General features: G+C 40.7%; 1 protein-coding gene across 1 annotated transcript in view; it reads left to right on the plus strand.

Annotated features, from left to right (window-relative positions):
- The window catches only part of ASPH (aspartate beta-hydroxylase), a 124,475-nt gene extending 113,572 nt beyond the window's left edge, over positions 1 to 10,903 (plus strand). Inside the window, exons 25-28 of the mRNA XM_056854910.1 lie at positions 2,140 to 2,275; positions 4,367 to 4,458; positions 6,005 to 6,138; positions 10,737 to 10,903. Of these exons, the coding sequence (XP_056710888.1) occupies positions 2,140 to 2,275; positions 4,367 to 4,458; positions 6,005 to 6,138; positions 10,737 to 10,887 (513 nt within the window). The 3' untranslated portion in view covers positions 10,888 to 10,903. The remainder of the gene's footprint in view (positions 1 to 2,139; positions 2,276 to 4,366; positions 4,459 to 6,004; positions 6,139 to 10,736) is intronic.
- The last annotated feature ends 4,774 nt before the right edge of the window (positions 10,904 to 15,677 follow it).

Genomic DNA, 15,677 nt, shown 5'->3' on the forward strand with positions numbered 1-15,677 from the left:
CAACATAATCATTCTTGTCTCATTCTTGTGTTAGCTAGCTAAAGACACATGTCTTTTGCTTGGATGCCCTTGGGTATCACTAGTGTCATAGAACAATCAACCTAATCTGCTATGTAGACTAATCCAATTGCATAAACATCAGTTCGGCTATAGCTGTCTGGGGAAGAAATCCCTCCAGAGAGGATAGATAAACCTGTTCCTGGCTGTGTTCCTGCAGTTTTACTGACAAATCTCTCCAATGTGTTAGGTGTAGATGTTAATGATTGCCAGGAAAGTCATGAGCTTCTCTCTTCTCCCCTTCTGATCCAGCATGACTGTACTAGGCAGTTGGCTTCTTGAAAAATCAATTTGTATGGTGAACTGGTTAGAGTTTTAGACCAAGATTGGGAAGACCTACTTTCAGATCCCCACTAAGCCAGGAAATTCATTTGCTGACCTTGAAATCACTCTCCCTCAGCCTAATCTAAGAGGGTTGTTGTGAGGATAAACCGGAGAGAAGCAGAACTGTGTATGTCACCATAGGCTCCTTGGAGAAAAGGAGGAAAATGTGGTAGATCCATAGAAGGACAAAACTAAAGGTGTTCCCTACTCCCTGCCTTCATCTTGACATGCCTGTGGGAGCAGCTCTTCTTAGTCTCTACCTTCAGGGAAGGCAAGATGCTGTCTTGTTGACAGCAAGGCCGTGTTATACTCCCTCCCCAAAGGGAACCGCCAAATCACTTCATTGTTCAGCTTTAGAAAGGTTACAAATGCTTTATTATCATTATTAAGAAGTCTTTTGATATGGAACTACTTCTAGGAGCTGAACTTTTCAAATCTAGTTGCTGTTATTATTGGTCTGTTCGACTGTTTTAAAGGATCTTTTGTACATCACTTTGTACATATAGCTTCTGGGAAGTCAATTTAAGTAATTACTAAGTAAATATTATTAAGTGAATATTATTAAGTAAATATTATTAAGTAAATATTTTTGTTAGTCTTTAAGGTGCTACTGGACTCTTGCCCTTTTTAAGTAATTACATGATCAAGGCAAAGTAGTGCCATTACTTTTTGCAACACACAGTCTCTGTAGAAAGCAAGTTTGGAGTATGCACCTCATTTGGAGGTATTCTCATGGCCGTTTTGGCCGTGTCCCTGAAGCATGCATAATCTTTAATGCATAGTCAAATAAAAATACCAATTAAAAGGCTGGAGTGGGTGAGCTGGAAAAAAAATCTGAAGATTTCATGCATAACTACAGAGTTCAAATATATATACACATTGTATTGTTTTGAACTCAGAAATGTTAACATTGTAAGAAGAGCCCTGCTGGATCAGATCCGTCTAGCCCAGCAGTCTGCTTCCCACAGTTGTCCACCATGGGAAAAAGCCTACAAGCAGGACACAAAGGCCAAAGCCTCCTCTTGATGTTCTCCCCTGCAACTAGCATTCCGAGTTTTGCTGCCTCGGAATGCAGAAATTCCATTTAAGTATCATGGTTAATAGCTAACGATGGATCTTTCATCCAAGAAAGCCTAGTTCCTTTCAAAGCAGTCTGAGCTAGTGGCCATCACTATATCTTGTGGCGGTGAATGTTATAAGTTCATTAGAAATGGTGTGAAGCAAGGTAATTTTTTTTGTCTACTGCCCATCAATTTCACTGAGGGGGGCCAGGATTTTAAAAGTAGGGGAGGAGGAGCAAAAAAAATTCTTTGTCCACTTTTTCCACCCCATGCATCATTTTATAAACCTCCAACTGAACTACTGTGGATATTGCTTGGTCTTGAGCAAACTTGGTGCACTATGATTGAAAAGACTGATACTCTTGTTAGCTCATGGCAAGGAATGATCGGGTTGAACCCCCCCCCCCTTTGTCCAATCAAGAGCAAGTGAAAGTGGAGGCCAGTCTGGCAGGTGGCTGGGGGATGACAGGAAGGTTTGTGGTAACAAAAGGTCATTGAAGCTGAGAAACTGCGAGGAGTTGATTTTCATGTTTGTGTTTTAAAGCCCCAAATGGGTGGAAATTAAAAATTGCAGAACCTTGTTAATGATGATGAATGCTTTTGATACTGTTGTTCAGCTTGTTAAAAGGTGGAACCATGAAAATGGGCTTTAAGTTCTATAGAACAGAGAATGCCTTTGACCTCTTTGCTTCTTCAGTCCCTAGAAAGAAACTGGAAAGTGATTCGGGATGAAGGGCTTGCTGTGATGGATAAAGGGAAAGGACTCTTCCTCCCTGAAGATGAGAACTTGCGGGAGAAAGGGGACTGGAGCCAGTTCACCCTGTGGCAGCAAGGTACAGAAGGCTCACCCCTTCCTTTTTCTCCATACCAGGTTGCCATACTGCAACTGCAACAAAGGGAAATAATTACAATTTTCATTAGGGATGGATAAATATGCCCCTTTCAATTTTTTTTTGTTCCCATATGTTGCCATTGTGAATGGTTTCAGTCCTCCAGTTTTCAGTGCCAGTACTAAAAATGTGTTTGTTTCTGTTGCAGTATTTATAGGTCCAGTATTTATATGTAAAAAATATTTGTTGTCAGGATCTAGAAAGTGGTGCAAAGATAAATACTCACAGGTTCTGTTCCCACAATGGAGAAGCAAAATCAGGGATCAACAGGGATTTTTTAATCAACAGAGGAAGTGGGGGCATAGAACAACAATGGAGAAATTCTGAGAAAGCAACAAAGGTACAAAGGACAATATTTAATAAACATGTCCTGGGTGTAGTTCTTGAAGCATTTTGAAATCTGGGGAATGTAAAAAAATCCTGATTATATAATCAGTAATGGTTGAGCAAAACTTGAAATAATAAAACATTGACATGAAAATATATCTAAAACAACCAAGTGGTAGAAAGCTAGCTCCTAATATAATATGTAGAAATCATGATTACAACTAACCCCTAGTATCCTGAATATATATGATAGAACAATATCATAACTTATATCATATGGCAAGCCATATCTCAAAGCTGCAGAAAATGATGACATGCTTATTTGCAAGATAGAAGCCTCCCTTATCCCCATTGAAAAAGGCTACAAAATGTAACATGTGGTGATCTAGGTGGAGGAGAAAGCTTATCTGAGCTTCCTACAATGAGAGTGTGAAATAATTCTTTCTATAGTGCACCTGCTGACTATTTGTGATCTAGATTAAGTCTGCATGGTAGCTGGGTTTTCCTTCATCTTGGCAAGAAAAGGCAAACAGAAATAAATGGCCATTTAGTAACTCCTACCCCTGTGATTTTTGAATGACTCAATGTGCAAAATGTAAATTCAAATACTTTATACAGAATCGTGTTTCGCTGGTGGACTTAGGAAACATATTCATGCATTTCTCCTTGGGAGGCTTGTAACTTGCTTTATATGTAGCAAAGTGAATGATAGAGTGGCCTAAGGAAAAGTGAGCTGGCAAAAGAAGAGGTATCTTCATGTCACTAACCAGATGTGACGGTGTAATTTGGCATTAATATGAGCCACAGCGTCAACAATATTGGCTAGCTGTGAAACAGGGCCAGCTAGCTGTGAAATAGGAGGCCTAAATGCTTGAATTGCTTTGCGATAGGATAGAAGCAGGAGTGCCAAACCCTTGGAAAAGACTCACTTTGCTTAGCGGCAGAGAGGTAAATCTCACCTATCTCTGTTTGTTATCACAGCTACTATTTGCATAGGAAGCTGTACTCTGGATCAACCCCGGAGCTCTTCTCAGGATTTTCACGGGGTGGGAGGATCATGGTGACAAGCTCCACCCTCCAGCTATTGGGAGGCTTTCACGGGGGGGGGGGGTGCGGGGGAGGAACATGCCCCTGCCACGGCAGCAGCTAGGAGCACAGAAGAGGGGAGGGAATAGCATCCATACCACCTGTTTCTGCCCTGTGCCACTGCTCCCACTCCCTGTTCCTCCCCTTTCCCCCATCATCCCTGTACAATAAAGGTCAGGTGTGCTGGCAATCACATGCTGCCACCAGTCTCTTTCCCTCACCCTTTCCCTGCTGAGACACACTGTAATATTATGACACGTTTGGCAGGCAAAGGGGGGAAAGCCCTTTAAAGGGCTGGGTGTGTGTAGCCCTGTGCTAGATAGTAGTTGAGGAGGTAGTCAGATGTAGGCAGGCTCCGCCTATAGTAACACACAGGGGGAAAGAGAACACTGCAACCCAGGCACCGGCACCATTTTCTTCGCTTTCCTTTTTTTCGATGCTGAGGAAAATGGGCATGTAGCTTTTTGCAACTCTGGTTGTATTATGTTATCTACCAAGTTCTGATTTTTCAAGGGTTCTGAATGGAGAACTTCATGGGGTCTTTGTGTTTGGTCTTTTGTGGTCTTTTGTGCTTGGAATATAAATTATCAATGCCTAAGTTTCCCTCCTCCCCCCTTCTAGGAAGAAAAAATGACAACGCCTGTAAGAGTGTTCCCAAAACATGTGCATTATTGGAACGGTTCCCAGAAGCCACTGGATGCCGAAGAGGGCAGGTATTTATGGATCTATAGTGCAATCAGCTTCAGCTTTCCATTTATAAAATGGGAAAAAGAATGATCTCCTGGCTTGTCGTGAAGATGTGTGCGCAAAGTGTTCTAAAGCTCTCTGTATGAGCTGTCAAAATGATTAATAATTTATACTACAAATACAAGGTGAGCAATTAAATTTGAACCGATACAGTTTTCCCTGGAAAATGCTGATATGAACGAACCGTGAGCTCAGCCATCCTAATTTTGTCTCTGCTAAGGGTGTATGAATGGGTCTGAATAGGATTTACTTTGTAACAGTTAAGTAGTAATGTGAGTTTTTGAAATGCAGTTCCGGCTCACAAAAACATGTGTGCTGATAGTGTCTTTTAAAAGTGTCTGAGTTCATGCGCATGTTTCCTTCCAGCCTTTGAGCGTTTATTTACAAATGTGGGATAATGTGAATAATTGTGTTTCGGTATGGAGAGACATAATTTATCCAGATGACTGAAAACATGCCCCCAAAAAACTTGAATGGTAAAAATGCGACTAAAAAGGAGTAGATATCAAATAGACTATGCAGACATTGGGCTATAGGTTTGCCAGGAAATTGCTGTAAGACAGTTTGAGATAATTAGGCTAAAATAACAATTTTAATAAATGCAAAATATCAGACTCGTAGTAATTGATTCAGATTTAATGATTTAGATTTTCAGCCTGCTCATCCCACAAGCAGATAGGATAAAGAAGGATATTTCAGCTGATTATCTGAAGATAAGTCTGAAAGTGGCTAAGACTCTTCTATTCCATGAAATATAAAATGATTAAAATATGACTTTTATCTAACTGATTTCTCCATCTGTGCAGAATGCTCTAGAGGTCTGTTAGTTTTTCTTCTCTGGCAACATCTACAACTGAGTTCTGTTTTACTCTGGACTTTAAGGCAAATTAAAGTAATGTCTTCCTTCTTTCCCTAGAGTGTGCTTTCTCTGATAAAGAGAGATGTCATTCCCTCCCCTCCCCCTTGCTTACCTGCAGATGTGATATGTTTGGATGCTGAAGTTAATTGTAAGCAACCGGGGGGTGGGGGGGTTGTCATCATTTACCAGAGAAAATAACAGTTCCTTTTAGCCGAATCTCATCAGATCTCAGAAACTAAGCAGGGTCATCCCTGGTTAGTATTTGGATGGGAGAGCACCAAGGAAGTCCAAAGTTGCTATGCAGAGGCAGGCAATGGCAAACCACCTCTGAACATCTCTTGCATTGAAAACCCTACAGGGTTGCATAAGTCAGTTGCGACTTGTTGGCAAAAGAAAAGAAAACATAAAGTAAAATAAATAAAGTTAGAACTTCAGGAAATGCATCTGTAATTTAGATTGTCTATTCTGGAATAGTTCAGATGCCTTCACATCAGGTACACTGGCTTGAAGTGTGTAACCAGGAATTGTTGACACAAGAAAACATGCAAAGACTGGTCAGTCTTCTGGGAATGGTTCCAACTTGGTCTTCGTTTCTCTTCTGAAGGCTAGAAAAGCGACCTAGTTCTAAAACAAATCAATACTTCTCTTTGCAGATCAAGTATTCTGTTATGCATCCAGGGACTCATGTCTGGCCTCACACAGGGCCTACTAATTGTAGGCTGAGGATGCATTTAGGTCTGGTGATTCCAAAAGAAGGCTGCAGGATTCGGTGTGCTGAAGAAACCAGGTAACTTTTCCCTACCTGTCCTCCAGGGGTTAGCATTAGCACACTTAAGTCCAGTGAGTGCCAAGGAAAAGCCACAGCAAGTGGAACTGGGGCAGACCTTCTGGTGTATCTGGTAGACTAATTTTGGAAATGGGATGTTGGAGTTGATGGACTTTGGGTCTGATCCAGAAAGGCTCTTGTGGTAGGTGAAGAGCCAGAGTGGCACCTGACTGAATCAGCTGACTTACAGGAACAAAAGTTTATCTCTGCCATCCAGGTATACCGATAACATACATAGTTGAGAAACCCAGTTTTGTTACAGACCTTTCTCAAAAGTGTAAGGAAAATATCCCTGCAGGCCATGATTCAGTTTAACAAAGAGGACCATCATGAAAACAGATATCCTGGACCTGTTCAGGGTATTTAACCACCCCAAGTGAGTGGAACCACAGGGGCTCAGTTTGGATTTGGTAGTGATGAAGATCCAGGATGTACTGACAGGTGTGCCCCATACCTGTCAGCTCTAGCAAGCTGAGCCACAGTGGCAGTGCAGGTGCCTCAGGGGATTGCTTTGGATCTGACAGTCCCTGATCTTAGGGGGCGGCAACAGGAGTAACCACATTGTCACTTCTTCCTACTCACCACCACCTGCTGCAAGTGACTCAAGCCTCAGCATGCTGCCAGCACTTCAGAACTTACCTCAAACCTGCCGGCAGCATTGATGGCAGTCTGGAAGGCTAGGACAGGCATACACTGAGACTAGGAAGTATGTTGGTGTCCTCACGTCATTGTGGAGTCCCAATCAGGTATTTTGATCACTTGGGTGGAAAACTGGCCCTAATGCTGGATTCTTCCCATATTCTTGTCTGTGTGTCTGAAGGATGGCTGTTAGCTGAATTCATCTGGAGATTCTGTCAGTAAATGCACCCTAGAACTAAGAGAAGGAAGCCCAGCTTTGGCTATAACCTTAAGTAGGCTTAAAGAGGATGAAGAAGGGCCTGTGGCTTACTGGTAGAGCATCTGCTTGGCCTGCAGAAGGTCCAAGGTTCAATCCCAGACATCTCCAAAGGGCCAGGTAAGAGATGATGCGAAAGACCCCTGCCTGAGACCCTGGAGATCTGCTGCTAGTCTGAGTAGACAGTGGTCTTTTATGCATGGCTGTTTCCCTCGCCTTTACCCCTCCAACAACTTCGGGTCCTTGTTTTGATTATGTATGCCGTTTTTTACTGTTTTGAGGGACCTGTTTTATCTCGAATTTGAAAATGCAGGCAAAACGTGGGGAAAGGCAGGGGTAGAGTAAGGCAACCTCTGACGGTCGGAAATGGCATGCATAATCAAAACAAAGACCCAAAGTCATTGGAGGGGTGATGGCGAGTGAAACACCTTTGCATAAAAGACCAGGATTGACCTTGATGGTCTGTTTCAGTATAGGGAGGCTTCACATATTTCAAGAAAATATTATATTGTCAAAACCTCACACTTCAGAATTATTATATCAGGTGTGGCAATTACCTTTCCAGTTAGTAGTAGTAGCAGGAGATACTACATTCTATCTCTGGGCATAAGCAGTATATTAAAATTGCATGAGCTAGAAATGTTGTTAGTTTTGTTACTGCCTAATGCCTTTTCCTTTATTTTGTTCCCTGGAACTATCTACTGAGATAATTAAAACTCAATGGTAAATCCATCTATTACCTAACACATAACCCCCTTAGTTGTGTTGTTGTTTGTAGTGAACTGTAGTCTTTGGCATGTTGCCTCAAATGTTTTTAGCATATGTTCTAGACCAACTTTGTAAGTGAGTTCATAACTGTCAATTCAGTTCACTTTATTGATCAGCCAGACAAGGTTCAACCACTGTAAAGACCATACCTGTCAGCATATAATAATGTGGAAGAAGATTATTTGGTATAATCTCTTATGCCAAAACATTGCAGCATTTTGAGAGCCTAAGTATAGATTTTAGAATAAATTAAGCAAATTGTGTAAGATTCTTGTGCATATTATAATCTGTGTTAATTTGTTATGCTGCAACTTGTGGGAGGAGTATTAGTGTAGAATTCTAGATATTTTGGGGGAGCTGTTTAGAATGCCTGCTGCCCCACATGGACACACATGGCGGGGGAATCAAATGCAGTGGGTTGGAAGCTGAACTCTTCACCCATCAGGGTCTTTGGTGCTGTCCAGAACTTTTCACCCTCTTCCCCTCTACTCCAGAATCAGTCATTTTGATAAGTATGAGGCCAGAAGGGGAACCATTGGTAAAACTACCCTTCACCATCCATCTTCAATGCTGTCTCGCACAACTTGTCTGCCAAAATCTCTTTACCAGCAGTTGGTAACCTGGACACTATCCAGGACCTGGGCCTTAATGCAGCATTTGCTTTGGTGAGAAAAGGAAACACAGAGGTAATTGGGGGGAAAATAACACATGTACCAATCATCTTCTGAACATGTCGTAAAAAATTTTCAGAGCAATCAGAAAACCCATTATAGTTGGTAACTTTGCAATATTTTGAGGACAGGCATTTTTCAGAGATTAATAATGAGGCAGTTTGGGGACTCTTCCCAGCACATACTTCATTTATATACTGTGGTACACACATCAGTGCTGTAGTAGGGTTGCCAACCTCCAGGTGGTGGCTGGAGATCTCCTGGGATTACAACTGATCTCCAGGCAACAGAGATCAGTTCACCTGGAGAAAACAGCTGCTTTGCAAGATAGACTCTATGGTATTATACAACTTTAAAGTCCCTCCCCTTCTCAAACCCTGCCCTCCTCAGGCTGCACACACACACACCCAAATCTCCAGGTTTTTTCCCAACCCAGAGCTGGCAACCCTAATGCTGGAGCCATTAGCTATCACTGCCAAGAACGTATGCACCACCTCATCTTATCCAATATGTTAGAGCTTAGCATCTGGGTGGGAGGGTAGGCTGGGAGGGGGAAAACTATGTTGTTCAGAGAACTAGTAAGGAGTTAGTAACTAGTCTTAGAATATGCCATTGTCATTTTTATGTTCTGCCACATTTTCAGGGGCTGATGCTAGATTAATTTTGAGAGACATTCTGCAGGGCAAAGTAAATACCTTAAACTGGGACCAGTTACAGTGGAGCAAATTCTCTTTTGTGGTATGTGTGCCTTCTGCAGTGGAGAAATAGTCTTTGGGGAAGGAATCATATTTGGAGCCTTACATTTCGAGTGTTGTAGGGTATACTTGAATAACAACAACAACAACAACAACAACATAATTATTAACAACAACAATGACAGCATAGTTAGCAATTTGTAAATCTCATTATCTAGGCCGCACAGTCACCAAAATTTTAGTCCATATTTGATACAAAATGAGACAGTTACCATGACCAAGTTTCATTTTAGTTAACAGTGAAAACAACTGACGATATGGAAACATAACTCTCCATGATTATGGCTGTGCAAAATTGAGCACTGGCTGCAAACCAGCATGCTTCAGGCTTGGTAGCTTTCCAGCGTCTATCTTAAAGGTAAAGGTATCAAGCACCGGGCCATTACTGACCCATGGGGTTACATCACATCCCAAAGTTTACTAGGCAGACTTTGTTTACAAGGTGGTTTGCCATTGCCTTTCCTCATCTTAGCACAACTATTTATTTGCATTTGTTGAGCAATTGATCCATGAGGCCAGTTAATAGCCCAGGCAACACTGTGCTCTTTGGCTTTGTTTTATATTAAAGGATCTCTTTGTTGTATATTGAGGATAACTATTATCCTTTCTTGATGATCATATTTTGCTGTATTTTCATTTAGTCAAAATATAGCCAAACTGTTCAGGGTTGACTTTTGAATTTACTTAAAACCAGACCCCAAAGGCATCTTAAGCAGGGCATTGTTTAGTTAAATCCTTTCCTCTGATTGCTTCCTCTGTTTTATTGCTCTCCCCTGGATTTCATTCAGTAGTCTAAATCTTTATGGTAATGAGATGTCCAGGAGTGTTTGCAGTATTTAAAACTTAATCTTCTCATCGGAGATTAATTATAGAGACTATTACTTCTTATCACCATAGATTTAGGGTGACATCAAGACAAGGTGAGTGATGAATGGAGTCAGTTAATGCCCTGTGCATCAGTAGGGTAATCCATGAATTGGGGGCTGGAGAGAAGAAGGGAAAAGAATTACTTCCAAAGTAACTGCTAATCCTTTGGAGGGATGAGGAAATCCTCAGGATACACCAACTGTTTCACCTGTAGAGAGGCATGCAAAAAGGTGATAGTAGGATATATTGAAGCTCAGCATGATGGACTCACAAAAGCCTTGTATCAAATTCTGGGCAAATGATATTTATACAATTCAGATTAATATGTTTATCCCTATGTGTCTTGCTCCATGAGAAGATTATGGGACAACACTACTGATAAATTTACCATACACTTTATCCAACGTTAGCCCTTGATGTTCCTTCCCTCCTAGCAGCATGTTACAAGATGATCAAGCTACCCCCGCCAAGAGCGAGGGAGCTCAACTTAGGATAGTGTGGTTATCTGCCTGGGGTCTCCTTCTGGAATGGAACCATGGTCAGAGAACATCTTTCAAGCATTTACAGGTAGCAAATCATGGATGTCCTGTTTTTCTCCTACAGGAGCTGGGAAGAAGGGAAGGTCCTCATCTTTGATGACTCCTTTGAACATGAAGTTTGGCAGGGCGCCAGTACTTATCGTCTAATATTCATTGTGGATGTCTGGCATCCAGAGTTAACAGCACAGCAGCGACGCACCCTTCCAGCCATTTGAAGGAGCCGTTTTCCAGTGTGCTAGACGCTTTCTCCTTTGAGGTCTATATTTTGCATTGGAAAATGCTGCCCTTATAAAAACTGAACTGTAGGAAAGCTTCAAAGCATTCAACCCTGTGTATTATACCATTTTACAGCACTGATCTGATAGCTCTGTAATCATGCTGCAAGAACAGATACCTTAAACAGTATCAGCCAAAGAACTTCCTGTGCCAGTGTTTTGTTGGGCCTGTATTATCTGTACCAGTGCTTTGGCATACTCTTGTTGTACTCCTCACTCAACTACCAAAATTTACGTGCAAATGCAAGGCATGATGACATCTTCCAGAGCCTGATAATGTGCCATTTCTGTTCGATTAAAGGAAGCTTGCACTGCAGGAATGCTTGGTGGGTTGCATCCTTCATCACGGTCAACATATCCATCTTAGAAAGGTCATGCACGAGCACTTATTGTGCAGGCAATTTGGAGATTTGTCAGAGTGCATAGTAACTCATTTAGATCTACTTTGATAACATTTTTAGTGTGAGCTGTAGATAATGTGAGTGGGTGGTTCTATTTTGTATTTTTAATAGATAATTGTATTTTTCTACCACAAATGTATGGACATGTTTTTGCTCTTTATCAACCACTTTGTTTTTTTAACTTTCTTTTAATTTGTTTTGCAAGAACGGCACCTCACAGCCATTTAGCTACAACAAAACCTTGTGACTAAGCAATGCTTAGTTTCCCCAAGTATGGCTTTCTTCTTCCAACTGGGGAGGCAAATAATCTTTAGCCCATGTTCCATTCATGCTAAATGGTGTTTAGTTCTGCTATAGAAAAGTATTTTAAGCCTTAAGTGCACTGAGTTTTCCAACTATATGTAGCTTCTGCCTCCAGGTTTGCTGGGCACCTGTTTAAAACAAAACAAAAACAAGAGACAACCCTTCACTTAAATGGGAGTTGCACATACTGTCTTAGAATATGCCATTGTCATTTTTATGTTCTGCCCTGTGATGGAACATATATGTTCTGCCACATTTTCAGGGGCTGATGCTAGATTAATTTTGGGAGACATTCTGCAGGGCAAAGTAAATACCTTAAACTGGGACCAGTTACAGTGGAGCAAATTCTCTTTTGTGGTATGTGTGCCTTCTGCAGTGGAGAAATAGTCTTTGGGGAAGGAATCATATTTGGAGCCTTACGTTTCGAGTGTTGTACAAACTTTACATTCTCAACTCCGGTCAGTTTTTCTTGTTGCAGGTGGCCATGGTTAAGAAAGATTTTGCATGGTTGTTGTGGCATGGTTGCAGCAATCTCAACCACACCAGCTCATCTGTCTAAAACAATAAGAGGGGATTGACACTTTCATTCATATTCAGTGAAAATGGATTAGATTAGAATTTTCTGTTTTCATTCACAGTGAGTGCCAGCCCACTGCCCACACCAACAACTATTGCTATCAGTGGTAGATCTACTATGAAACTAATGAAGCTTAAGCTTCAGGGCCCCTTTTTTTTAGTGAGTGACCCATTGACATTGACATCATCCTTTATTGGCATAAAATCACTATAGATACAGTTGCATGTAGAAATAAAAATGTTGAAATACAACCTTACAAAATCGATGAAGTTTTTTAAAGTGTTATTAAAATAAGGCTATTTTAGTGATAGAGTCATGTCAACGGGTTGAAGTACTTAATATTGACCTTAGAATATGCTCTAATACCCATTTTATATGGCCTCAAAATGTCCATGTAATGTGTCCAATTTCAAAAAGCCCCATCTTGCTGCACCCACCTTCTAAAAACACTTGGTTGGCACAAGAAAATGTATCAATGGGCACCATGGCGGGGACCCCTGCTCTAAATTATGGCCAACAGTATGACATGTTCTTGTGAGTAACTCACAGTTCATGACTCAAACATATGATTGTTCAGATTTAATGCATTATAGCAGATTGTAGAATTGTATATTTGAAATGTTTAGAGGTAAACTACTGAGGTACTACTGAAATACTCTTTAGGTAAGGAAACCTGTTCGGGCCCAGATTGCCTAAATGCTATTTTCTAATGAAAAAATATAGCCAGTATTTTATGAAGACTGAATCCAGGGTTTTTTAGTTTCTGTGAATGGAAAGAAGTCCTATGAAGAACATTTCTAAACAGTTGCTTTAAACCTTTCAAAGTGCAAGTTTAAGAACTAAAATTAAAATGTGGAAAGGGATGTAGAGTTGTAGCACTGAGGATTTTGGTATTCTTCAGCATTCTCTCAATTTTGCCTGTAAGTAGATACCAGGATTATGTGACTAGCAAACAGAGTGAACCAATCTTCTCCCAATATTCACATACAAGTATATTGTTGCCCACTATATTGTTGCCCATTGTGTCATGGTATATTGTTCTGTTGTGAATTAAACGTAAGTGCCTTCAATGAATTAATGTGAATTATTGTTTTGCAAGAACAACTTCAACACTGAAATTTCTTCTGGGGTTTGCAGTGATAATAAGGGATCAAAGTGCCACTTTCTGTGAGCTGTAGCTGGTGAAATAAAATACACATACATGAAACTTTACAAATATAAAATATTATACATGCTTTGACCTTGACCTTCCCATGTAGGCACCATATATTTTTCACAGTTCTGTACTCAAAGAGCTAATGTAAGAAGTACGCTGAAAAGTAACATTCCTTTAATAATACAGTTGGAAGAAACCTCAAACACTGTTTGAGGCCAAACCTCTGCTGCAGCAAGATTCCTAAAGACTGTCCCTTTTATACTGTGAGTCTATCTTTATCCCAAAAGACTGAAGTGCTACTTATTTTTCTCTAATTTCAGATTTATTATCTGAGCTGAAAATATTAACTAACTTAGAGGACCATAAATGTGTTCCCACAAAGCTTTCTGAATATGATTGGGCTCTGGAAATAAATTTCACAGATCCTTAACTAAAATTTTAATGCTTGCAACCTTTCCTCAAGATTTTACAATGCATTTAGGTATCGTTTTGTAAGGAAATAAAGCCCCTGGTAATAGTAGTTAAATGCAATATACTTTTCTTGGAAAGGGGCATTGGTGCAAACTGATTTTCTGTGTTATGAATGACATGGCCCCTACGGCAAAGGCAGATTAGCAGGCAAATTTGGTTTGGGCCAACATAAGCAACTAGCTAGCCAGCTAAATCCAAAATCACATGTGCCTTATAAAGTGACAGAAGTTGAAATACAATTGTAAATCAATCTCCCTGCATATGCAACAGTTAATTCAGAAACCTGCTACAAACACTGCCTTTTTTTGTTTGTTTTGTTCGCACATTTACATCAACAGCAGGAGAAGGGCTGAAAAGTATTCTAAGTGATGTCCAAGGCTGCTTTCACTGTGGAAAAGATAAAAGCTTGGTTATTTTACTTGAGTGTCACTGATTTTACAAGAAGCAGTAAGTTTCCAAGAGAGATCAAATTCAATATCTATTTGGCCTTTGGGGATAATATACATTATGGCTAAATTATACTATTTGCAGAACTCGGTATAAGCAACAGCTCTAAATAATAGACAAAACAGTTTCTGAAAGATACACATAAAAGGGAAACATTATGACCTTTAGAAGGAGCCCATCATACTTTGATTCGTTACCAAGGGCCAAAACTAAAGGAGTGATGTCACTGCTTCTAAGTACCAGCAATAAGTTACACCAGGGGTGGGGAACCTTTTTTCTGCCAAGGGCCATTTGGATAATTATAACATCATTTGCGGGCCATACAAAATTATCAACTTAAAAATTAGTTTGCTATATTTGGTCAGACATTTAGCCAAGAGGCACGACCGGAGACGGCTCCGAGTGTCTGCCACATAGAGCGACTCGCTTTTGAGCTCTGCTGTCCCCAGCTGGGCCCAAGAGATTCAGGCAGGGCAACATCCTTCTGAGCTAGAAATCTGCCAGGATCCATGAAGGGGCCAGACCAAATGATTTCACGGGCTTTATAAGGCCCCCGGGCCTGATGTTCCCCACCCCTGAGTTACACAGTCCTCCTTAAGACAGTGAGTGATCCCTCTCTGACAATGTGGTGCTTTGTAACAGATTGCAAATGGCTGTTCCATACAGTTGTAAAAAATTTATAGCGACTGCAGAAAATAAAGCCACAGCAAAAAAAAAAAATGTTCATAACAGTGGAATTTTTTATTATTTATTTTCATTTCAATGTAGGGATGGAATTTGGGGTGGTGTTTTTTTTCTTTTTTTGCAAATAGAGTGAAGATAAGAAAAGCAAACTGATCTTTGGCATTTCAGTTCTACATTTTCCCGTTTTTTCCACAGTTCCCTTCTAATGGAGGCATATTGAATAATTCATTCCAAGTTTTCCCTTTCCATTATTAAGCATAGCCTATATCTACAGTCAGCCAGGCCCTCTGGCTACACTTTTAACTGATTGCAGGAGGGAAGATGGTTAAACAGCTCTGCTGAGCTTTCATTTGCAGGAGTGACCTAAATGAAAGGACCTGAAGTGGAACATTAATCACTAATAAGCATTTCCAGTGAGTTCAGACACTTCCCTTCCCTCTTTCTCAGCCACCACATCTACCCCACATACTGCCTCTGCCCTGTGGAAAAAAAGAAACCCACATTGTTAAAATTAAATAATTGCTTTTCAAATTGCCTGTGTCTGTTTCCCACTCAGCTCATTACACTGAGCTGACAGGTTTATAGGGACTTCCACAATAATTTTTTTTCCCCAGGGGGCTGAAATAAACGGTCTCTGTGAGTTGCTGGGGGTGATGGGATCACTTACTGCAGAGCTGGCCATTTTTTCTGC

The sequence above is a fragment of the Euleptes europaea genome, chromosome 8, assembly GCF_029931775.1.
Source record: "Euleptes europaea isolate rEulEur1 chromosome 8, rEulEur1.hap1, whole genome shotgun sequence".
In the NCBI taxonomy this organism is placed as follows: domain Eukaryota; kingdom Metazoa; phylum Chordata; class Lepidosauria; order Squamata; family Sphaerodactylidae; genus Euleptes; species Euleptes europaea.